At 39.6% G+C, this 25,847-nt stretch overlaps 1 protein-coding gene across 6 annotated transcripts in view; it reads left to right on the top strand.

Annotated features, from left to right (window-relative positions):
• Window positions 1-25,847, top strand: part of diaph2 (diaphanous-related formin 2) — a 372,049-nt gene that overhangs the window by 319,454 nt on the left and 26,748 nt on the right. For 5 of the 6 annotated variants that reach the window (XM_061725705.1, XM_061725706.1, XM_061725707.1 and 2 more), the window contains 2 exons: window positions 2,932-3,024; window positions 4,204-4,269. In XM_061725705.1, the coding sequence (XP_061581689.1) occupies window positions 2,932-3,024; window positions 4,204-4,269 (159 nt within the window). The remainder of the gene's footprint in view (window positions 1-2,931; window positions 3,025-4,203; window positions 4,270-25,847) is intronic. The other variant, XM_061725709.1, reaches the window with a different exon arrangement.

Raw genomic sequence — 25,847 nt, 5'->3', positions numbered from 1 at the left:
ATGGTGACACTTAAAGTGTCTGTTCTTATTCTTTTCCTATCCCTTCCTCTCCTCCCCTCCGCTACTGTCGACATTCGACTTAGTGTTATGCTCCTGGGATTGCTGAATGGTACATCACAGACACTTTTTTTACTGTTGGTATATTTTTTTCATCGCAGAAAACTAATCTGATGTGTGAAGTTTTTATGGCAATCCAGCTGAGAGCACATTGCTCTTGTTACCCCTCCTAATTAGGAAATGTGATAGTGCTGCTGCCTGTAAATATATTGCAGACTGAGCCGATCCCCAGAGCTCACACTTAGATGTGGCACAGCCTCAGGGTCCAAGTACCACAAGATATCCAGGTAAGAGATGGGGAGCGGTGGAGGATTTGAGGTTAGAAGGAATCAGAGGACTGGTACAAGTGCACCTTATTCCTGGAAGGGAGGAAACTTAAATCTCCTCTTAAAGGTTTAAAAATAAAAAAAAAAATGCCCAAAAGTGCAGAAGCCTCAACCATGTCACCTAGTCCCACAAGTTTTAATATGATCATTAAAGGACCTAAGGGCTGTCGGTTGTGGGTTCCCACCTAGGTGGTTTCATCCCTGGGTGGGTTTGTCAATGTCCTGGGTTTTAACCCATCTTAACCCATTTAGAAAGCAATTTCCCGCTCACAGAGAAGATCTTTCCTCCTGGAAAAAGATCTCCAAGCATATGAGTTTGGATTTTCTGTAATTCCCCACCTTGCAGTGTACCACGACTGATAATAAGAAGAGGATGAATATTTGACTTAGGTTTAACAGCTCAAAATAAGACGAGTGAATTACAGGAACAAGTCAGAGATGTCTGCTAAAGTGGTTGATGTTACAATAAGGCATTAAGAAAGTTTGCTGGAGGATTACCCCAAGAAGTGTTGTCAAATAATATTCGGTTTTATTTCTTTTTCAGCCGTAATTCTTTGATTGTATTTGCAGATTTGTCAAAGATATAAACAGTGTAGTTTTGTGACTAGGTTAATACATTCTGGAGGCTCATTTGTGGGACTTTTTAAGCGTTAGACATCCTAAGATGTAGTTAATTGAGCACTGTGAAGTGACTGGGGAGCATGCTTCCAATTTTAGTCCTTGTGCTTCTTTGTGTCTACAGTCCTGAACCCCAGTCTACCAAGCCTCTCTAGTCCCGGCTATTACAAATGATGAATAGTGGTACAGTGAAGCTAGAAGTAGGACAAATTGGTCTAAGTTTCTGGTGCCCCCTGTGATGTTCAGGTCCATGTGAAGAAGGAGCTGTCAAAAAGTTTCTATTAGCATAGCAGGAGTGGATAAATGTTTACCTGGCACTTAACACACTCTGCTTTCTGTCGGACTCACAACGTGTCCTTGCTACCCTACATATGAAGACGAGGCTAACGATCCTGGGAGTTGATATAGTTATAGAAGTGCAAGTTGTTCACCATATTGTTCTTACGGTCATAGGAGACAAAACCCATGCTCCCTCCTTTTAAACCAATGAGCTTGCTATCTGAGGTGCTGCAATTTAAGATAAGCACTACTTGGCTCAGCTTTGGTTTTGTTCAGATAAAGCTGGTCTAATTAAGCTTGATTTAATCAGGATTGCTTTTAAGCGCGGCACACGGCCGGGACAGATACTTTGATTTCAAAGTAGCCCTTGGGAAGAACTTGAGGAAGAAAGAGAAGAAATGAGATGGAGGGTAAAATTAGCGATTGTGACTTAAGAGTTGCTTTTTCAAAATTTGCATAAGACATGTTTCTATTCTTAGCCGAAACTGTCTTCTTTTACTTCTCTGATTGATTGCAGGTCAGGTGGTTTGTTGCTGGAGAGGAGAGGAACAACATGTGCACATTTAACTTTTTGGCAGTTATGGGAAAACATGTAGCGTTTCAATCAGTTAATCAAGCGTCATCCTTTGCCAGAGTGTTTAATTCGTAGATTACATTCCACCTGAATTGTAACAAACAACCTACTGCTCCAGCTCTTTTGCAAGTGTTGCGTGCAAGTTGTCTCTTGTGTTCAAAAGTTTCCCTTCAGCTGTAAACACATAGCAGAAACAAGAGAGTAAACACCAGGGAAGAGTTAGTTCTCTCATATATTCAAAATAATTGATTGCCAAATCTCCAGCTCCACAATAACTCACTCTAATGATCTTGGTTTAAAATAATGTCTATTCTGGACCAGAATGATAAAAAGGTTGCCCCTCTGACTCATTAGTATGAGGGTGTAAAGATAGATGACCTAGATATGGAACATAAGCTTATTTTTGAACCCTGCTCCCACCGAGCACTATGGTAGATGCGCACGGTGTGCGTAGCTACAGCAGTCGCGCCGTTGGCCTTATAACGCTTGATGTTCCTGATGTTGCTGCCTCCACCTCTGTGGTTTCGTGGTTCTGCAGGACATCTGGAAAAGTGAGCAGGGGGAATGCTTTTCTAAGGTTAGCCCTCGTGTCATTGACTGAACAGTGATAGAGGGCCGGCGCATTGAGCGGCTCCACACTAAATCTTTGTAAAAAGCACTTAGCCACAGAAAGAATGTCAGTCGATGACCATCGCTGGACGCTTTTATCATATGGCTCCACTAAACTAAGTTAAGTGTATTCTAATCTGCCCCATTGGTTTACTTGGAAGACGGAAAAGGAAAAAAAAAGAAAAGGAAGAACGTACCTGAGGGACAGGCCCGTCTCCACACTCGTACTAGAACTGCTCAAAGTTTGTTCAGAATAGAAACACTGCATTGCCACATAATCTGATATCATCATTTTATTTTTTATTCATGTACCTGTATTAGAAAAAAACTTAAAGAAAACAAAAATGAATCCAAATATGTATTTTTGTGTTGATTTGTACATGTTGTACATGTGTTATGCACTTCACGCAGCTTTGTTAATGTTCTCTCGTTTTATGATAATCTTTGCTTGTTTCTGCTCTTCTCCAGAGGGTGATGAGACTGGTGTGATGGACAGCCTCATGGAAGCTCTTCAGTCCGGAGCAGCCTTCAGAGACAGGCGAAAACGGACACCGCGCAATGGTAGGCCAACAGGAAAACACCGTCTTTAATCCTGTATAGATTTTACCCTTTTGTCCGTCTTATATCTGTTTTTTCATAGGAAATGAGCCATATGCAACATATCCACCTACATACTATTATGTTAATGAGTTTTATTCTCCAGTTTGCATGGAAATAGTATATATGAAGGTGCTTGTACTACTTCAATTTTGCGTTGAGTATTCAAACAAGTATATCTTCAACACGCCTAGCCTCACTGCGCACTAAGGGTCTATGGACACTATGAGTGCGCTGCGAGGCCTAGACGCATCTCTGCACACAAACAAACTCCTCAGAAACAACCATACAAGTGTTCCAATGAAGAGCTACCCCTTTCCCATTAATGAATGGCTCAGCAACAGGACCGAGGATGATTTAGTGTAATCCTGGTGTTAAAGCATTTCATTCTACCATGATGAATGGGCCGTGCCCACGGGAGCACCACCTAGGAGGAGTGTGAGGGTCAATTGATATGCAAGCCAGAGTTCTGCGGAGAAGCCACAGGTGCCGCCATGCCCCACACTGGCAATCAAGGTACAAAGAAAAGAAAGAAGGAAAAAATAATGAGCGTAATAATGACTGCATTGTATGCGTTTGCTGTGGACACCTTAGACACTAAACAAGCACTAAATAGGTGTTTTTTCTTTCTCATCTAAGTAAAACGTGCAAAAAAAAAAAGTGCTTTTGTGTGTATGTCTCTGTAAAAGATATTCACCCACTGACTTGTTATTTTACAAGATTACATTCCAGTTTTTCAGCTTAGGTACGTGGGAGTGTGAGTGTGCATGGTTGTCTGTCTCTGTGCGCTTGATAAATATTTCACATTGAATATGGTATATCTGAAAAAAGCTTAAAGCTCGTAACCAACACTCACATTCCCCTCTGGTTTCATCATCTACATTGCTGCTCTTAAAGAAACACTGGCACTTTCATTCCATGCTGCATTTTTGGGTTTCCTATGAGCCTGTTCCTCCATATCTAAATGTTTACGCAGGTGTGTCGCCAAACCCAAAGGATTATTTTCCTCTTCTTCTGCTCTGGGAGCAGTTCCATCAGTATCTTCAATGTGTCACTTCTGATGCACTTTTTTTCTTCTCTCTTTACCTTTTTTCCCCCTTTCTTTTGTTTCCTTTTTCCTTTTCACCGCCAACATTCTTGCAGGTGATCAAAGCCCTTCCAGTCCAGCCTCTCGGTGGCCGGGTGCTAACTATGGTTCGAGAACTCTAGGTCTGTTTATTTACCTACCTTCTTAAGCCACACTGAACACCATGTCGCTCCACTTTGCTTTGCTCTTGGCTGCATAACTCACATGTCCGTCCTGTGAAGACACTCACGCTGAGTTTGGTCCAAAACAAGACAGAGTGCTGTGCTGAGTCACAATTCACCTAGAAAGTGAGACGTTAAAAGACATCACATGAAAGATTCACTGCAAACAAAACAAAACAAACAAGATTGGTAAATGTAAAACTTGTACCATCATTAAGTTATAACAATCTGTCACTAGAAACATTTCAAAATGCATAATGAAACATAAGTGATACTCACCTAGAAATTTTGATCGCTACCACGATCCATTCTAACATACATTTTTCAGAGCTTCATTAATAAAACTGCATGAATGCATTATCAAGTCTCTTATCAAAGCCCAGGCGGGCACCATAAGTACTGCTTGTAGTTGATAATGTGCTCTCACTTATGCACCGTGTTAGGTAACACTTCTCTTTCCGCATATATCTGCTCCACAAAATGGAAAAATGGCATGTAATTTTAGGTCCTTGCTACTTTGCATGAGAAGCAACAGGTAGCGAACACTGTGCAGCACTTACGATATCCTACGTATGATAGAAGTGACCAGAGAAACATACACTGAGGGATTAACGTTCTCATATACATAAGTCCATTATCAAGAAACATATGGAAATGTGAACTCTTGCAACATTTATAACCCTTAAAGTGAACATAAAACCTAAAAGAATAGACTCAGCACATTTCCTGTATTGTGGAACAGATGCACTGGTCATCTAATTTCTTTGCTTTACCACTTCACTCTTTACTTACACTGACGCAGCATGGTAGCACCTCCTGTCTTGTAGTAGTGTTTGGCAACTATCCTGCTGGAGAAGTCGATGGACCACAAAGCTTTGGCCTCTAACACCGTACGTTTTATTAGGATACTTTTCTGCTTATATTCCTGGTAAATGCTTTCTCAGTAGCACAGCTTTTTTTTGTTCCCTAAGCATTGTCGACGTCCACATCCTGCCGGCTGCGTTGTTGTTATACACGGGATTCTTGTTGCTGTTTGCGTTCGTGCCTGCATGTCTAAGTACCCGTTGTTATGCTGGTGAATTTGTAAATGAGCATGTGTGTTAGGATTATGCATGTTGTGTGATCTTTTTTTTGTTGTTTTGGGTTTTGCTAAACCTCAAAAGATCCACAAATCATTTTGTGGAATTCTGCTGTTATACCAGCACTTCTGAGAATATAAATGAAGGTAACATTACAAGAAAGCTTTTACAGAAATGCTTAGTAAAGCCATGGGGCGACTTTGGCAAGCTGATACCTGACTTTATTACCGGTTTGGCAGACGAGACTTATGTCAGCATTCCAGATGTTCAAGTATAGAATTAAAAACCGTTTGAGAGACCTTTTCTCTCAATAGCACCTCAAGTATCAAAGTATCCTTGGACGAGAACTGGAAAACCTTCTTCCTGAGGTATCCAGAGTGGAAATGCAGAGCAAAAATGACCAGGCTGGTTCATGACACCTATGATAACACTGTCACATTCTGCATTTTACCGCACAAAAGCTAAGATTGCTTTAGTTTAGAGTGACGAAGCCCTTGGTGGGATGAATGGGTCCTGGAGAGGGTGCCGCCCAAAGCATGATGGTTCTACAGTGGAAATCAGGTGGACCGATCGGGAGAAATAACAGGGGATGGTTGTCATCCAAAGACGGAGACTGTTTCATCCATTGGTTGAGGTCAGTTGATCATTTCGGCAGTGCTTAAAAATTTTGTAGTTTACAGTTTACAGTTTATTCCAGTCCGCTTCATGACAGATATTAAGATGCAGCAGGTCGACAGTTTATTTTTAGCTTTTGTAATACTGGAAACACTGTATGTTGATTTCAAGTCAACCATAGAAATGCGTGTAAATGTAAAACTGTCACTTCACCAAACAAGCCATCTATTCAAAAAGCTGACAAACACCAACGGCGAAAACAAAACTGTGGATAAAAGTTTACCATTAACACATTTAGCTATCTTTCCTATAAAATCAGTGTCAATCTTTTATACATCTAGAATTAAAAGTAAAAAGTTAAAACTGTGAAGAGCCAACCAAGTTCATCTATGAAGATGGCACAGTGGAGGCATCATGAAAGCTGAGGCCTAGCTGTCAACATTACATCATTAAAACAAATTCAGTTGTGGGCAGGAAAGGCATGTTGTTTCTGCAGAACTTCAGTGATGTCTTGAGGTAAAAAGCCCACCGTGGAGGTGTAGCTCTCCTGCTAGGAATATGTGAGCTGTGATGATCTATGGATGTATTTGGTATGGTTGAGAGCAGACCCGGATTACCATTAATGTGGTATCCCCTATTCGGCTGAGAAGTATCTCTGTCTTACTTTGCCTGCCATGAACATCGTGTCCAGAGTTTGCTGCAACCTGGACACAGTTAACGAGTGTTAATGAAAGAGTCACTGCATAATCTACCAAGAGACTAGAATATAACTAATATCTGCTTGTCTTTGTTCATAAACACATTTTATGCAATGTTCTGTACGTCTGATCTTTTTCACTTTTATTTAACAAAAAAATGCAGTCCTTCCTGCACGGTATTATGTATCAGATTCTGCCTCTCATCTCTGCAATATTCCTTATTGTATTTATTTATTTATTTTAATTTCCTGGTGAACACTGCTGCAGAGCTACCAGCATGTATTATGCACCGGCAGCTTCCCGTTTATTGATAGGGAGCGGAGTACTGATTTGACAAACAGCTGCATGGATTCTCTACTCTGAGGTGATGAGAAGAGAAAACCCGTTTGACATGCAGACTCCGTGGATTTTATTTTATTTATTTATTTTTTTCCTGTTCATAACGGAATCTGGAAATGAATTCAGAGGCTATAGAACATAGGGGTGGATGTGTCTCATCTATTGTGAGGGGAGCCAACAAAAATATCCATCCACAGTTTGAGGGACTTTCTTTATTTTTCTGTGTATGTGTACATTTCAAAGAAAAATAATGGAGTTCTCCAGTGATGGACAGCTAGGTGACAAAAGGCTTCTGAGTCTCTGGTGAGTTGATATCCATGTGTGAATGCTGAGAAGTGGCTGCATTTCTTCAGAATTTAAAGAATGGGGGTGTTGTCACTGAGTTAAAACGGCAGTAATAATGTTTTTATACTTCCCTTTTGCACGTTATGTATTAACTTAGATTTGGGCGGGCTGACAGCATTCCTGAGTTTACTGGTTAAAAAAGATCTTGTAGCAGTTTTATCAGACAGTGTGCCAAATCTATTCAATCCGCTTCTCATGTCAGTTGTAATCTCATGCTTTAAAGCTTGATTAACCTCCTGTCATCCTTAAACGAGCAGCATGCACCAGAGAGAGTCTGTCAGAGTCGCACAAGATCCTTCGCTAACGTCAAAAGGAGTTCATTTAAACCCAGCACGCCATTCCTTTTCATCCTTTAGGCTAAACTGCACTTCACCAGACTACCTCAAGTGTCAGCCCGAGCCCATTTGTGGATGCCGCCAGTCACAATCATACCCAATTCAAGAAGCATTTCCTATTTCTTTGTCTCCATTTTGTGTAAGATGGAAAATCTAACCCCAGGGCCCATAGTTATGTGTTATGCAATTACAGCAGCCATTCCTAATTCAACACACGGAAGCTGGATGGATTGATGGCAAGAGCACAGAAGCCATATTTGTGGAGTGGGTTCAATCTCATTTTGGGAAAATGATTCTTCTCTTTATTTTTTATCCTGATGCACCTCTTAATGATTCATTTTCCGGCATCTGCGTGCCACGCATTCTCAAATTACTAACTAACCACTCAAAAATACCGTTAGAGCCTTTCAAAAGGATATTCTTGGTATTTGCTAAATGTTTATAGAAATCAGGGAGCTTTTTTTATGATAGTTATTTTTTTTGTCTTCATCTTCTTCCTTCTTTGTTAACATTGTAGAAAAATATGTTTTGTTTTTGTTATACATGTAATAAGCTGAAACATTTTAATTACATTTTCTGTTGGTCAGATTTGATGAATTTTACATTCTTGCAGTAAGTTCTTAAAACCAGCAATATCCCCAGTTTATTTAATTATTTATTCATGTGTAATCAATTATTGTTGAGCACTGCCTTCTTTCACTGCTCAACATATCAGGGTAATGTTAGCATCAACTTTTCACCTTCATTTTAACAGCGGAGACCTCCATGCTGCCAGTCAATTACTTGTACCTGCTTTAGTCATATTCACACTTCAAGTATCTGTTGGAGCTTATCTAGGTTGTTTGTGCGGCTGTTTTTATTGGTCTACTTTAAATTTAAATTCAAAATCCATTCAGTTTTACAGCAGTCGAGCACAACTTACTAAAACCACCTTATTATTTCCATGTCACAGATTTTTCCATGACTGCATCACGAGGAAAGAAATGAAAACAAAACAGAGGGGCACATGGGTTACCCAACTCTTTTATGTCTTATTCCCTTTCTTGTGAGACAGTTACCTGGGAATCTGGCAGGAGATTGGTGCGTAGAGAACAGGAGCCTCTCATACATCCTGGCTCATTGATTTTTGGTCAGGGATGAAAGCCACAGACTCAGTCGGTCTTTCGTACTGGGGGGCATCCCAAAAGACACATCAATCAGATTTCAAAGAGAGCCAAGCCAATCTTATTTATTTACTGCCTTTTCAATGTCATTACAAACCAGGATCTCTCACTACTAGTGTCCTGCTTCACCTTCACAAATCAGTCCATCAAAAGTTCTCTTTTTTGTGCTCATGAAAAAAAATTGCCTATTAAAGGAGACATGCAATGTTTGAACTTGTACTCTGCCAGATATGTTATAATACACAGTCAGAAGTTCATTCTAAGTGCAGCAAAAGCTGCAAAATGATCAGTTAAATATTTTTGTGAAAGCTGTGCAGGGTTATTTTTCCATTATAATTATCTGACATCAGCTCGTCACCAATTTTCTTTAATACGGGCATCACTTGCAGGCACTGAACAAAAACATGGTAATAGCTGTGTTCCTTGGCAGCACACATTCTTCCTTTTAGTCTGCTTTTCAGCAAATTTTTAACATGTCGTGGCATATGATAAGAAGGTAATGAGCCTAATATGAATCTAAATAGATTTGAGAGGTTGTATCGTCAAGTCCAGAAAGAAAAAATGATGTTACAAGTAGGATTGTAGTTTGCCATCGGGACCTCTATTGTAGATGAAGTGGTGTGAAAATTATTAATCATAAGATTTTTTTTTTCTTTTAAAAGGAGTGAGCTCTTTAACAGCCCAGAACTAATGTTCTCAAGCATTTTTCAGGCAGCAGTCTTAATAGAGGGGTTATGGAACAGCCAGTATGACATAAACAGGTACAAGCAAGGTTTATTGGTGCCCCACAATAAAGACATGGAGGTGTGAAAGAGCATCATATTTCACGTCTCTTTTGAGAGCATGTTTGACATTAAGCCTCGCAGTTAATTCACTTGGTCTGGCCAAAAGTGAGTCCCATGTAAGTTAAAAGAAGATTAAATAACCTATTTTCTTGCATGAAATTTTAAAGAAAGGAATGGGAGTAGGCAGCAAGAGGCATATGAAAAAAAAACAAAAGAAAAGGCATGAACCTGAATTCAAAATGTTGTGCTTTCTCTGCACAGTACCCTGAGATTACTCTGGCTGGCAATATATATATATATATATATATATATAAAAAAGAAAAACTGAATTGATTTGAAGTGAAATTGCCTTTAAGGAGATGCTTGTGATGATAAAGCATTTTCCTCTGTTCTTTTATGTCCTCCACCCTGATGTCTGACTGGGCTCCATTTTTTCTTTTGTGTACCTATTCACGTGGGTCTGTTTGTTATCCACGTCTTCCTGACGTGGACAACCGCAATCTGTTCAGCCAGGCAGCAATACTGTCATCTCCCCCTTTATTATGAGGAAAGTCAGGGGTTCGCTTCTCAAATGACATCAGAGGAAGAGATAGTGATCGTAATTCCCTAAGCAATTAATTTGCTCACACATATGTTGTACCCGTCGCTTTATCTTTCTTTATTGTCTCTCAGCCCCACTGGCAGTTAGTTTCCAGCAGTTCCTCATATACACGTTTGAGCTAGTGTAACACACCAGATCGGGCCTGCGGCTGCAGGGTGCCTCGGAGTTGAGGACTTTGCCTCCTCCAGCTCCCGGCCTCTACTCCAGGGTGTTGATAGATGTTATTCATTGGGGTGACCCTTGAGGCGCGCCTACAGGAAGTGGAGCTAACGTGATTTGAGGCAGAGAGACCCAGAGGGTCTCGTGCTACAGTTTGGATGGCTTAGTAGATGGGAGATATCAATACAGCAAATGAGAAAAAAGCTCTGCGGAGACATGCTGCTTGAAATCTATCACCTGTTTCACAAAGATAAGGATATTTATCAACAAGCAAAGAAAAAGCCAGATGGGAAGAAAGTGGAGCATGGGCGTCTAGTCCATTTAGGATTTGATGTCCGGGAGCAGAGACAAAGCCATTGTCCCTCCTATTGACCAGAAGGGCATTTTTTCTGAACCCGATCAATCTTCATTTTCCGCAGTAAACCCATTGTGGAAAAATAAATGAAGATTTTATGTACCATTTGATGTGCCCTTGGAGCATAACTGATTGGTTTCTTGACTCTGCCAAGAGGAGATGTAAAGTAAGTGGAATGTGACATAGGGCCATTTTGAAGGTTAAATCAAATCTTGGAAAAGCCCGTCTTACTAAGTGGACCCCAGTGATCCCTCAACCACTGTTAAGTACCACCCCAAACACGCCGTTTAAATTACAGTCATGCTACTTACTTGAGTCGAGGGTATCAACAGGAGGCTGTTTAAATGCCCTTTTGATGATGGTATGCCCTTTCACAGTTCCCTAGCTAAGCTGGAGCCAGGTTTGCAGCGGTTTCTTATCTACTTATTTTTAATAAACTGGTGGCCCAGTACTATAATGGCCTCATAGATCTACAGAAATAACTTCAGTATTGCCTGTCTTTATTGGTGCAGAGCTTCGTTGATATAAAGTTCTCAACCCTGCCGCCTTGTGGATCATTGGCCCCTGAACACAACTGTCAACTAACTTACCCTATTCACTAAGTTCCCTGTGTATTTGCAGTGAGCTTTGTGTTTTTCTTGCTCACTCTTCAAACAATATTGGCTTTCAAGTATGTGGGCAGTTAAGAAAGGTCACTCCAAGTGTAAATTGTCAATACTAGATCAATTTTGGAGGGCAAATGTGCTTTGGAGGCCCCATAATGGAAGGTTTTATCTTATTTCTACCCAGGGCACATTCACGCAATAAGAGTGATGCCACTCATTGTGTGATGTATTCCTAATAGACCTATAAACTTGCAGAGCTTAAAGACAAAGGAATGCCTGTGAAAGCCAAATATAGGAGAGGCAATCGGACCATCCCACCCGCTGAAAGATTACCCTCATATAATTCCAATGGAATCTCGCCCAAGCCATCATGCTTAGTGTTGAAGGATGGGATACTTGTGTTGGTTGAATTAAACCTTATTTATCACTCATTAGGCATACAGCGGGGCCAAGCGATGATCAGTTAGAGAGAAAATAATGTGTGGTGAAATAGGATGCCATCTTGCATGGTTATGTGCTCCTCTGACAATAAGACTGTGCTACAATTAAATGTGTTTCTCTCTCCTGTCGTTTTTTTTTCTTCCTTTTTTTTAACTCCTCAATAAGATGTGACACTAATTAAAGTAAAAGATGTACTGTCCAGGCTGATGTTTGCATTTGAAGTGCCAGCCATTATCTATAATCTGTCAGCCAGAATGTAGCAGAATTAATATTTTACTTTTCTATTTGGCAGGCTTGCGATGATTTGTAATATCAAGGTACAAGAAAAGACTATATCCTTGGCAATGACTGATAATGGTAATTCCCATAAATACAGACAAAGATAGGATGTGTCAAAGAATGTTTAATGTTCCATTCAATAGGTCATATCAGTAAAAGTGATACTAGATCAAGAATATATTAAAGAAAAAAAATGCCATTATATGTGACTCGGGATTAAATAGCTAGATATAATAACCCTGCTTTTCTTTATTTTATGTCATTTATTTTACGTCGTAGTTTAAAAAATAAATTAAACATGTTTTCCAGCCAGGTTAATTGAGTCACTATTAGTACTGTAAGAAAGTTAAAGTTTCTTTAGTTATATATATCCACATTTTCTTTTTTGTATTACAAGTAGCTTCCAGGAGGAAGTTAGTTCATTTCTGTAAAATAGAAAGTACTAATATGACCTTAGAAATAACGAGTTTCTTTAGTTATATCCACAACTATAGACATAAGGTCCACATGTGACAGGGAGAACACATTCAGTAAAATGGAGAAAGAAGACATACTGAGAACTGATGGAGGAATGTATCAGTATTGACAGCAGTGAAGATTTATAGAAAGGACAGGGCAGACACTGTAAGGGCACAAAGCCCAAAACCACCGTGGTGTGCCCGTTCTCTCTCACATGCACTCATCCTGAGTGTGCCGTCAGCCAGAAGGCCGGCTCCACTCAGGCATGATCTCGCCTGACATGGTTCCATCACTAATGCTGACTGATGCCCATTTACCAGGCTCTTCTTATTTATTTATGTATCTGTTTATTTGTGTCAACATTATTTATTGATGGGCCTAAAGGATATTGTAAGATGGTAAATCTCCATTTGTCCACACAAGGCAGTTTAGAAGGCTGAAGCCATTTGCACCTGAATGAACAAAAGATGGAGGAAGGACAAAGTTCACCTTTTATTTAGATTCCAGCAACTGAAGAGGATGTTCCTTTTTGGTAATGGCAAAGTGGTATGCCCATTTAGTTACTTAGCACTAATCCCAGTGGTTTACTAGCTTCTTTATTTTTAATTTGTTCTATCTCTCACTCTTTGTACTCGTATTTGGTAAGTCTGTGATGGAAGGGTTTTAGAGAGGTCATGTTGCTCTTGCCTGCATTGGTTTTCCGAGCTTTAGCAGGACTTTCATCCTCATTACGTTCATGCAGGGCTTTGCTGTTGCTGTTAACCAGCAAATCTTCCTTAAGAATTTAAATACAATTTAACTGCTGTTTTTTTATTGCTCACTGTTAACAGAACCTGTACTTTTTAGGTTTTTGTCCACCTTTTTCTTGTTTTAGTCAGTATTGGTAGGCTATAAAATTGTAAGATGCCCCTCTGCTTGAACTTCTGATAATGCCCTTAAGAGTGCAATAAGTGTAAATGTAATTGCTGTTTATTCTCACAATGATATACAGCAGTTGTTGTTGTAAGCTACAGAGGGAACAGCAATGCTAATTACCCACAAGTGTACAATTTGAGATCATTGGCTTTGAAAGCTAATATCTCTGGCCAGTGGTTTGCCAGCAGACCTTTTGTAAACTCTCGTAGTGATACAGAGAAATCCACACAGGATCCTGCTGAGTAATAATTACTGTGCTCTGCCTAAACTGAAGTCTCATATGAAAACATTTTTAAAATTCGAGGAATTTATTATCGGAGTCGTGGACTTCGATTATTTTAAGGGTAATTATTGGATTGCCTGAGGAAACATTCTGCAGGGGTCAACTGAGAAGCTGTCTGTTTGACATTGAGAAAACGTTTGAGTTGGGTTGAAGTGAAAGCATCATAAATGAAACACACAACACATTTTTGTCAGTGTCTTTGCATTGAACGGCATTTGTATCATTCTGTTGAGGGCTTTGAAAGTAGCTAAATATTTTACCACATTTTCTAAATGGTTTAAAGAGCTAATATGTCTTTATCAGCTGGAGTTAATGGATGTCTCTGGTCTCGTAGATACAGGGAACGTTCTGGACTGCATTTATGGGTTTATCTGAAGTGATTTTAGTCAGTTATACTGTCTTAAAAAATATTATACATTAGACCACACAAATGAAATCTAGTGAGATATTTAATAAAAACAAGAACAAACCATGAAAAATACATCGTAGGTAAATGAAAACGTCATTAACAGAAAAATGCCCATTCCATAATTAAAATATTGGACTACATAATGATTTGAATAAATCATTATGTAGTCCAATATAATTGTAGGCTACAGACTACTAGAGTCACCTTTAATCACAAACAAGGGCAATCAATGCATAAAAGAAAGAATATTTTAAGCTTTGCAATTTTCTCACCGAATGATTTGCTTAATTGAATTAATGAAACAAAGTCAAACTCCACAGCTTCTGTTCTATATTTTCACAATATATAAAACAGATCAAATCTAAGATGATAGCTTTTAATTCTCAAGTTTAAGAATTCAGATGTTCATTTGACAAGCAGAGTCTATTGCAAACTTTGCTGAAAAGGACAGAAAAAAGTGTTTTTCAATGCACAAATTAGCTTTTTGTTATAGAGACACATTTGTTTGTAGAAAGAATAATTTAATAATAATTATGTTGCTTTCACCATTAAATAATAAATAAATGAAAATAAATAGGGATATGTGTTTTTTTTAATTACAAGTAGCTTCCAGGAGAAAGTTACAGTAGTTAATTTCTGTAAAATAGAAAGTACTAATATGATCTTAGAAATAACAACGAAAAAATAAAAACGAACACAAAAAACACAGATTAACGCTGAATTATTTGTTATGATATTATTAAAGGAACAGTTTTGTAGTTTCACGATATTTTGTTTGAGATTTGAAAGATTATTTAGAGAAACAGAGGTTGGTGGCAAATCTGCTTTAACCAAAACTCTACAAATGTTTTTTTTGTCTTTTTTTAATCGTACGGTCCCATGGATATCCCATGGATCTTACATTTTTCAATTTCCAGGAATACAATTAACAAACTCAACGAACTATTATTTGAAATGTTTGAACAGTTAGGGGGACCCAAAGCATCACTGTATTACTGATGGCCAACACACTTACATTTGAGCGCAGTCAATAAGAGGGATGGCAGCACCGTTAGATCACTTAAAAGTGCAACGCTAATTATTTTTTTTCCATTGACGTTTCATTTTCACAGCCAAATATTGTCCAACTAGAAGGATCGGGATGAAAGGCTGGCAAAGGCAGTTCAACTGACTGACAAATTAGTTTTGAAGTCCAGGTCGGCTTTTAGCTATTTTATAATTCAGGTAGGGGCAGTAAACCACAAAGGTTTCGTTTAACATATGTTTAACCATTCATTGTGTGGTCTGTTTCCAGTAAGTGGTTGCAGTTCAGAGCTGGGATAGGCTCCAGCAGAACCCCGTGACCCTGTACACGATTAAGTGGGTATAGAAAAGTGGATGGATGGATGGGTTGCAGTTCAGATCAGCGTCGTATCTCAGACCTGTAAACAGACGGTTCTTATGGTTTTAGGTGGACTGAAGCCAAAGGGGTCAAGATGGGCAAGACTACATCAATATTTTTACACTATTAGACTAATGGTGGTGCACTTGCTCCACTCGAACCATTGATAATGCACCTATAAAGGAGGGGGCGAATTAAAAAGAAGGAAACACATCAGCTTGTTATTCATGAATTCCATAAATTATAATGCTATCCCCCAAGAGATGACTAATATGTCAGGTTTAAAAATAGACAGGTTGCCACAGTACAGACCTTCTGTCTCCAGTAGATTAGGATTAACCAGATAGTAAAGAGCAGAGATTTATGATTCGGTTTGTGTACAGATGTACCTGTATATATAGAGTGCTGTGTGTGCATGGATAATGATACCTTTGTAAAGCTGCACTGAATGTAAACTGATCAGGTTTGCATGATAAATCCATAAAAGCAGGATATGGTGACAGGACAGTGCCCTAGGAAGTAGCTAGAGTGTATAGGAGCCATGCTTGAGTTTAAAGCCAGATGAGGTTGCTGAGTTTGTAACATCTCCACCCTGAAGGCATTGCAAGCTAAGTAAAGGATGAGGCTGCACATTGCATTACCTCAACTATTTTTATTTTTATTTCTACTCTAGACGAGTATCTTCCTGTGGTTCAGGTCACTGCTGCTCCAGGGTAGATTATGGCAGATTGGTGCTGTGATGCTACTTAAGATTTCCAACAAGTAAGGAAAGGAGTGCGTCTCTGAGTGGGTTCCTACAAACCAGTGTGTGTGTATGTGAACATGCATGCATGGGTGCATATGTTGTTTTTTTTTATTCTGTGCTGTGTATACGTGTTTACTGAAGCCTCGTATTCCTCAGCTGGCCAGCAGTTGACCTAATTTCAGTGTCACAGTGTAACATAGGTTGTCTTTTTAAGAAAAATTGAGGTCAACGTATAAACTAAGCCAAAGAATTACCACCTTACTCACCTCGCACACACCCAAGCTGCAGCGTGACTGAATAAGCATGCACACTCACGTGTATAAATATTCTGCGCTGGCTAAATATAGCTTTCCATCATTGTAAATATTCAGTCACTATACATAATGATTTGTGAGAGGGCATGCAAAATCATTTACGGTCTGCATTATTAAAGTCTCCTTCATGGTAAAGCTCTTTCTTCTCTCCTGATGCCATCATTAATATGTTTACGGTGGTGGCAAAAGTCTGTCTAAGAAATTGACTTTTCTTTTGCCAATTGTAAAACTTTTATGACAGTCAGTATGGCTGAAGAAGCAAGCCTGTCATTATTTTACTGGCTCTGCTGCTAGTTCAATAGATGGCTCGTGCTTATAAACCTTGAATAATTGAACAGGGGAATCAGTCAATGAGAGAGCAAGAGGCACAGGGTCTTGATGACTTGATGGCCAAGATGACAGCTTGTGAAAAAGAAAGACAGCAGACTGATTAGCCTTGGTGTCATATTGCTGCCTGTACACTGGGCTTTTTCATTTCTTTTCTGCCCTCTTCCTCACACCACTCCCCATCATTACTCCTATTCTCTTGTGCGCCTTCTCCCTTTTCCTCTGTTTCACCTCTCCCCACACCCCCCCCCCACCTCCGCTTTACTCTTCTATTACTTCAGTTTCTCACTAATGAACATTATTTTGCCTCATCCTTTGCTCTACCAAGCTTTATTGCTGTGTTGTTTTTTTTTAAATACTTTATTTTTCCTTTATATTCTGTCCCGATCAGTCCTTTTGACCTCATGTCACTCTAGGCCGAGTTATTACTCTTGGATGTAACATCGGCTCAGTGGCGCCATACGCCGCTTGCTCCACCAGCATTATCCATTTATGGAGTATCCTTTCTGTGGCCAGCCGTTTTCCTATAGCCCAGTAATGATAGGAGTCTTGGCGACCCTGTGCATTTGCACTGTAATATAAGACATTCTCATTAGTCCAAAGATTGTGCTCTCTCATGTCCATTACATTAATTGCTGTGCATCACTGCCTGATGTGCCTCTCAGTATTTTGTTACATTGCCTGTATTCACTCCTGCATCAACTAACTGTGGCCCTCAATCACTTTGCCCTAAGAGGTGAAAAAGGTAATTGAAAAATGCTACACTGAGATTTGGATAAGATCTCCAGGACAAAACATTTCAAAGAGATTATCTGAATAGTTTGGTTGTGTTTTGTTGATGAAAAAAAAAAGTTTTCAGATCAAATAAATTGAAGCAAAGTGCCCTCCACCCCCACACCGTCCCTGTTGTCAGTCATCTCTCTTCATAATAGGAATGCAGGCTGCTGCCATAATTGCTTTGATGGTCCAGTCTGAACAAATCACTTCTGGGCATAAAGAGAGGCCTTGGAGATGGCAGCCAGAGAGAAAAGGTGCAAATGAATTAAAGCACTTTGCGTTCCTCTGGGCATGTGGCCCAGATTTTTCTTCAAAGAAAAAAAAAAAATAATAAAAAATAATAAGGAAATCTATGAAGAAAGAAAGTAGAGACGGTGGGGTGGGCCTCTTTCCTCATGGAATAAATGGCAGTAAAAGCAATAATACACATCCAGCCTCCTTTATGCCAAACTGGAGAGCTTTATCAAGGAGGACACAATGGCACTGACATAGTTAACTGACAGGTGGAGAAAGGAGGATTTCACTGGAAATAATTTGATTTTGTACGGGGCTCCCTTCTATGGGAGAACCTCTGGTCAAACCTTTTGTGAAGGAACAAAAGTTTGGCCCTTTGGAAGCAAAGCTTTGAATGTTTTAGCAAAGCCGGGTGAATGGGGCATGTGGATGTCCCAAGGCTCTTAGTACTGAAGATTTCAGCCAGGAGACATACAGGCCCTTGTACATCCACTGCCTCGCTCTGACTGATCCTTACAATGACAGAGCAATATCCTTATATTGTGGTTACCCTTTTGTGACGTTCTTAAACCTTGAACCAAACAGAAAGGTCCCACTTTTCTCCTATTTGTCACTTTTGGAATCGCACTCATCCTCTTGCTGGCATTTAGTGGACGGAGCGGATCCTCAATGAAAGAACCCACGAGAGCTTTGATTATCGCTTCACAACTCCCTGGCTCTCGTACTGTAGTACTCTTTATGAAGAAATTGCAGCTTTATAGATAGCTAAACTTTTGGTTTAATCTGTAAAATTGCAGAGATGGGAGTTTTCTAAGCTGGAGAGATTTTAAAAACACTGTTCTTTGCCCAAAAAATGCTGTATAACATTATTTCAACTAAACATTTCATCACTGGACAGCAGCCTCGCAAAAACTTGTTACTGCCATAAAGATGATTCCGATATTTACATGATCTATTTTTGACAAGCAGTTCATGGGGTGGATAGATGTGAGCAGGTGAGGGCAGTCGTGTCTACTTGCTGCACAGTGAATAGGAACGGTGGAGCCATTTGACTAATCCTTCTACAGCTCTTGAAAAACATCCAGGGGTCACAACCCCCCAAAACGGGGCTCCATGTGCGTCTGGAGCATCATTCTTCCCCAATGGCTTTGCTTTTTTTCCCATCCAGGCGATGGCACGCCCCTTGTTAGTTCCACCCTGATCCCTTTGCTTCCCTTTAAGTCATGCCACCAACCCAGTCGGCATCCCCCAGTTCTCTGCCGAAACTCTATCAAAACAGATCTCTGACCCCCCTTTTCTCAAAGGGCATTGCTTTTGTTTGTGGTTGACAGCCCATTACAATCTTTCAGAGCTGCAGGTGCAACTGTCTTGCAAAGGAATAATTAGTCCACAAAAGTGCAGAAGGTTTATCGCCTCAAAGAGATAAGATTTATATAGAGAAATATTAAATCTGTCAAATGTACTGTATGTGTTAAGGGCGTTTAAAGACAAAGATAATGAAGGCAGTATATTTTTTCCAAAAAGAACATTGTGATGGAAGTCATCATCAATGCCTAATTCTCTTCTCTTGGATTTCTTTCATCTGTCATCACTATCATTTTCCACATCATCCTACAAGGATGAGTGCCGAGCATAATTGCTTTTTGTATCATAATTTTACCGCTTTATTGTTGATAAGAGACCAGTTTTCCTTGTCAACTTGAGTTAAGCACGTCCATCTTACAAAATCATTTGAAGCATATTCTTTAACTGAAATAAAGCTGAATACATTCTCACGCAACATGGGCCAACAATTATCAGCGCTGACTAGCTAATTAAGGACTCTCTGACTTGATACTTGCCAAGAAGTGCGCACTGGGTCTTTTGCCATGTATCCAACCATGTGTTTCAGGGAAATGTCTAAGGCATTACTTCTGCCCCCCTTCTATCCATAATTAACCTCCTACATTCATAATTCAGATGCGTTCTTCACACATCTTCTGACGATATGACATTGTTTCCGTGGCTAAACAGGCATGGCGGTGCCACATGTGCATGGGAGAGTGTGTGTGTGTGTGTGTGTGCGTGACATACTTTTGACTGGCAAGGCTCCACCCAAGCCACAAGAGAAAAGTGGAAAACATAGCTGTCATTGTTTTCTTACCTTGTTTTTGTTAACTATTTTTAAACACTATTTTTAGATATGTGACACGCAAGACATTTGAGAGAGCAGTGCCATCACCTGTTAAATGCCTGTGAAAGTCAAATCCGGTATTCAAATGCGTGCAGGGTTGCGTAAGGACCGTGAATGTTGCGTTAGGAGGGGCATCCTGCGTAAAATCAGGTCAAATCGATGTGGGGACTATGATCCGCTGTGGCGACCCCTCTGCTCAGAGGGATTACGCTGAAATGGTTGGTGATGGTTGACGCTTTCACAGCCTACCTCATGATGACATAAGGCGACTAGCTGGAGGCAAAACAAAGGAAGCCTGAATGAAAATACGAATACTCACCGCTGTTTAGTAGGCTAAATGAAAGTTTTAAGATGTCGTCTTGTTGTGTTGTTGGGTGCTAGAATGGTAGAAATATTGCTAATGGCTCCAGCTGCAACTCCAGGTCAACAAAATAGCAAACTTTGGTCCAGGGCGATGTTGTGAAAAGACTGGAAAGAAGCAATGATCAAAAATGCTTGTCTGCAGTGCACATTTCATATCAGGTAAGTTAAAAAATATATGCATTTACTGTCATGTGCACAACATAATATGTGGTGGTTATTGTACCCATCTAATCAGAAATTGGATCATTAATAAGGGTAAAGATAATATCATCCCCCCACTGAGTGATGGCGCATGTGTCCGTCAGGGTTAAATTCTTTTAGTAACACTCACGGTCCCGGTAATTGAGTCAACTTATTTTCATCCATAACTTTCAAAACTAATTAATTTAGGACTGCTAATACTACACCAAGGTTACGCCTCCAGCTATGCCCCGCCCACAAAAATGTGTCACACTGTTTACAAACAGGAATGGGGCCTGTATGTCCATGTATGGAATAATAGTGTTTTTGGTTTTATTCTCGATTGGAAATTGTTATTTCCTGAAAAATGAAAAACACATAGGCCTATGTTCACACAGATGTTTCTATACTCACTTTATACTGAATGAAATGTTCTCTCGGTATGTTGCACATCCTTGACTGTCAATTCAGAAAATGTAAAAATCTGGTGAAGCAAACAGCCTGTCAACCGTTACCCATAGGTACATGATATTAATCATAAAGAATGCGTAGTGAAACAGAAAAAACACATGAATTAACACCTAGAGTTAAAAAAAAAAAGCAATAAAGGAAGTGAAGCAGAAAAGGGATACATGATTCCATCAGGTGGTGCAGAAAGGTCATGAAAGTGAAGGACAGTGGCTTTGATGAAGAAGAAATAGCATGCACTGCCAAAGCAGCACTCAATATTGTGTCCAGTCCTGAAGGATGTGACATATTTTTTTCCAATCTTTGTTGGCTTTTTTTAATCAGCTTACATATGGCCTGGATGAAAATTGAATTTGTCGAGAAGAGGGAAAGGAACTGTTGGCTCTTTCTGCCTTTCGTTTTAGTGTGTCTGTTTCAGGGGAGCCTTTTTGTCTTTTCGTACACATCTGTGCACGCGTGCGTGAGTGACCATTGTCCGCACCAGAGCCAACCAATTCATAACAGCAATGGCTTGTGTTTCTCCCATATATCATAGTCAGTGCCGCTCACCTCTGCAGTACCAGCTTATTTAATGGCCTAAACTGAACTCAGGGTGCACAAAGGACCCCTACACGCCTTTTCTTTCCATTTGCCCTCTGGCATTTAGTTACATGTGTGAAACTTTGAGTGCCATTATATACTGTCAAGTAAACAAGTTTACAGCACACCATATGTAATTCACCAAACAGTCTGTGGAGACGGCCGGGGATTCCACCTAGATCTGTCTTGAGTTTGCCGTACTGTATATGAAGACAGAGCTCATTAATCTGTCCTTCTGTGGAGATTTTGAACAGTGTGCCTGGCACAGCCAGACTTTCCTCTCAGGAGTTCATCCGTCACAAGATTGCTGCTTTATGGATAGCATTTTTTACAGCCAGAGCAATCTTTTTCTGCAGTTATGATTGATCACAAATATCACACAGTACGCTCCTGACTTGCAGGAAAGATTTGAAATTATAACGTATTTTACCTTTGAACTGTTGATTGTGCGGTACTGAAACAGCCAGTCTATGAAAACCAAGGCCAAGATCGCATACAGATATTTACTATACCTGGTTTTTCTGTCTTTTGTTAATGGAGTCAGTTTATGTCAAGAGAAAAACGGAAGCAGAAGATATAGCATTGAACCAAACAATGTAAGGTTACTCAAAAGAAATGTACACACATGTATAAAAAAAACTTATCTCACAGAATACCATTGTGTCAGCATGACATCTACATGTGAGTTACTTTGAAGTATGATGAAGCCACAACAATAGTTCCACCTCTTCTGGGTACCATATTAACACAACTTCAGAGTAGGTCACAGTTACTCACAAATAAATACAGTGCCTAAAAAAGTAACTCTTTTTAGGTCACTTAATTTGCATGGAGGTGGAGTTTTTGGGGGGTGGGGTGTAAGGATTTCTTGATTCGGATGCAAATGGGGCAGTTATCAGCAGCCAGGACCTGATGAATAATGGGAAGTACAAAATGCACAGCCCTTCATAACAAAATGAAAGAGTGCCTCTTTTCTGCTCCACTGATTTCATTATAGACACTATTATTGGCTTAGAATGGCAACATCTATTATCTAGAGTCAGAATGTGACCTTTTTTTCTTTTCTTTTTTTTTCTTGAAGCAGACAGTCCTTTACTACTGTCAACTTTCATCAAATATATCTGCCCTAGATAGACCAACAGGCTAGATGCGTAGAATTGAGAGCCTTCAGGCAGTGGTCAGATATAGGGGTCTTGAACATTTCCTTTGCCTTGAAATGGAGCTCTGTCTTCATGATGGTCACTCAGGCCTTCAACTTAATTTTCTTATTTAAAATTTCAAGAGACTCCCCAAGTTATTATTCAATAACTACCGATTTAAGATTATAATGATTAAATCAGTGGAGTTACATAGACACAAATGCACAATTGTCTGTAACATGTCCATTCTTTGGCTCCACATGCCGTCACTTCGAATGAAACGATCAGAATGCAGTTGAAGTGAAAAATATAAGGTTTGATTGTGAGGACTGAACAAAAACACACAAAATAAAACTATTAGCATGCAATGACAATTTAGAAGCACTTTAACTTAATAATTAAAATGAGCACAACCAAATATAAAACGAAAAAACATTGTTTTGTAAACAAGTACATTTACTACCAAACATTTACTACTGTAGTCTGGGACCCGAGGACGTGGGTTTCCTACTTCTTGATGTGTTGTCACGTCTTTGTTGCAGACATTTCGTCTCCCAAATGAAAAATAAATAAAATTCAAGTAATTTCTTACATAGAAAATGATTTCAGGGTCTGTACCCAACTGGCAGATCTCAGTCATACAGGGTTTTGCTCGTCCTTGACCTCTGCTCATCTCATCTCGGGACCACTGTCTAGTCTCCCCATAGTGCATGTTTCTAGCATAAACTAACAGACTACAGAGCGGGGACCCCCCTCAGTGAAAAGCTCACTCCCTTGATGAAGACTAGAGAGAAGAGTACAGTGTTGAGTCGTACACGAACAGCCCGTGTCTCATTATTTGTGTTGTATGATCTGATTATGACTTCAAAACTCCCAACCACAAAATAAAAAATGTTGTATACACAACTTCTACAATACAACAATATGATAGCTCTGTAAACTGTGTAGTCTGAATCTTTATAAGTTTACCTGTGTGTCATTTTGACTTATGTTTTATCTTCAGCAGTTGAGATGTATACTTGATCAAATTTTGTCCCTTGCAGGTTTTCTGGAGACGACAAGAGTAATTTAAGCTAGTTTAGCTGTTTAACCTACGTTAAGTTGCACTGCGATAAACTTGGAAAAAGAAAATTTGCAGTTTTCTGCTTGTAAATTCTCTGCCAGCAAGCAGTTTGTCAATTCCACTTTATTCAGTTATTTTCAATAAAATGCAGGTAACATCATCTTTAAATCATTAAATGTCACACATTCATTAGCATCACCGCATTTGTAACCTGCTCCATACGAGTGCATGAAGTCCATTGACATGTTTCTGACTTTCTGCACTCAAATAGATTTCAAATTCCCAATATATCCACTCCCATTTACTTTTCTTTTTTTGTTATATCATAAAACAAGTTTGAATGATCTGTTTTTCAGTCGTTAGTTCAACCTAGTCCAAAGTAAAATCTCCCACACGGAATATATCAGTCTTATACCTACATAATAATATGTACCATGTGTGGGCACATCTACACCATTATGTTGATCCCTCCTAAATACGGCAGTAACTTGTTGGAAGAACAATTCTGCTCTGACAAACTGAAAGCAATCACACGATACAACTTGTCATGACATTTAGCTATCAATGCAGTGTCCTCTTTGATGTGCCGTATTGCACCTGTGCAGCTGGATTGCCCTTAAATTGCCTGTTGTGTAGACAGAAAACAAAGGTAAAAGTGGATCAATCGAAGTGTCTGATCTAAGAGAAAACAAAAACAGAGGGTGTGTGGCAGAGGGCAAAGAGAGCAAACAGGCGTGGTGATTGTTGCTGAATAAGCCTAAATGAAAACGTGACAACACTGAAACTATCATGTTTGGATTTTTTTTTCCATCTCTGCCAGTGCTGCCCCCTGAAGTCCCTGCAGTCACTGTTGTTTTTCAGCTTGGGAACATGTATACTTTCAAAGAATCTCCCAAATGTTAAGCCTAAAATATGGGAAATTGTTGGTTATTATACACTGCGGTGTTGTTTAATGATGTTCAGCTAGCATCGGCAACAGTGCGTAACGCAGGGGAAAAAATGCAAAAAACATCCCGGATAGCACCCTCGGCGCACCATTGCCTTTTGTACAAAGATGTGAACTCCTGCTGCTTTCACAGCATCCCTCTGTAATATGTATACAGACCAATTTGAATTATTCAAACGTATGGGTAGACGCGTCGTCAGGCATAGGCATTCAGAGCGCTACTCACCCTGCATTTCAACATTTTTTTTCCCCAAATCAGTATTGCTGCAGTGTATGCTGAGATTGCAAATACAAATTCTTAATCTGGGAGCTATCTTCAAAATATATTCTGATCCTTACTTTGAATTAGAGAGAAAAGGTACATTTTAGACAGTCTTGCCATCATATAAACTAAATGACTATCCCTCTGCCACAAAAGCATGTGATTATAACAGTTCCTGTCTAATCCCTAAATTACCCCACAACGATTGCTATCTGCACTGAAAAGGAACTGTGTAAGCTGGCACCGTGGCAGAGGAATAAAGTGAATAACAATATCTTTGCCAACCACGGCATAGGACAGACACTTTTATCGGCAGGCCCCTGCATGTTGGGAAGTTAAGCAAATTGGTTCTGCTTTCTGTGAAGCGCAGTGTAGTTTAGGTACCTCATAAAAGGGTTTATGATGCTTCTTGCCAGCCGGCTAGAAACATTTTTTTCCCCACAAAAATATCTGGCTTTGGTTATATTATGTCTGTTTCTATTCCTGTGCGTGGTGTGTTTGGGCTCGATTTGCCAGGCCCTTCACCTCTCAGAGCTTAGCTCTAATCTGCATTTAACGGAAGCCGAGAATATATGTTTGGAAGCATTTTATTAAATAATTTGTTTAAATGCACTTGATTTTTTTCTGTTGACAAATTTGGAGTGTTTTTTTTTAATTTCGTCTCTTAATGGGATAAATGATCAGAGAGTAGAGAGGAGACGACGCCTAATTTAAGTATCTTAG

Source organism: Cololabis saira, chromosome 7 (genome assembly GCF_033807715.1).
Source record: "Cololabis saira isolate AMF1-May2022 chromosome 7, fColSai1.1, whole genome shotgun sequence".
In the NCBI taxonomy this organism is placed as follows: domain Eukaryota; kingdom Metazoa; phylum Chordata; class Actinopteri; order Beloniformes; family Belonidae; genus Cololabis; species Cololabis saira.
The sequence above is the reverse complement of the archived record's forward strand: the minus strand, read 5'-3'. Positions and strand labels throughout refer to the sequence as shown.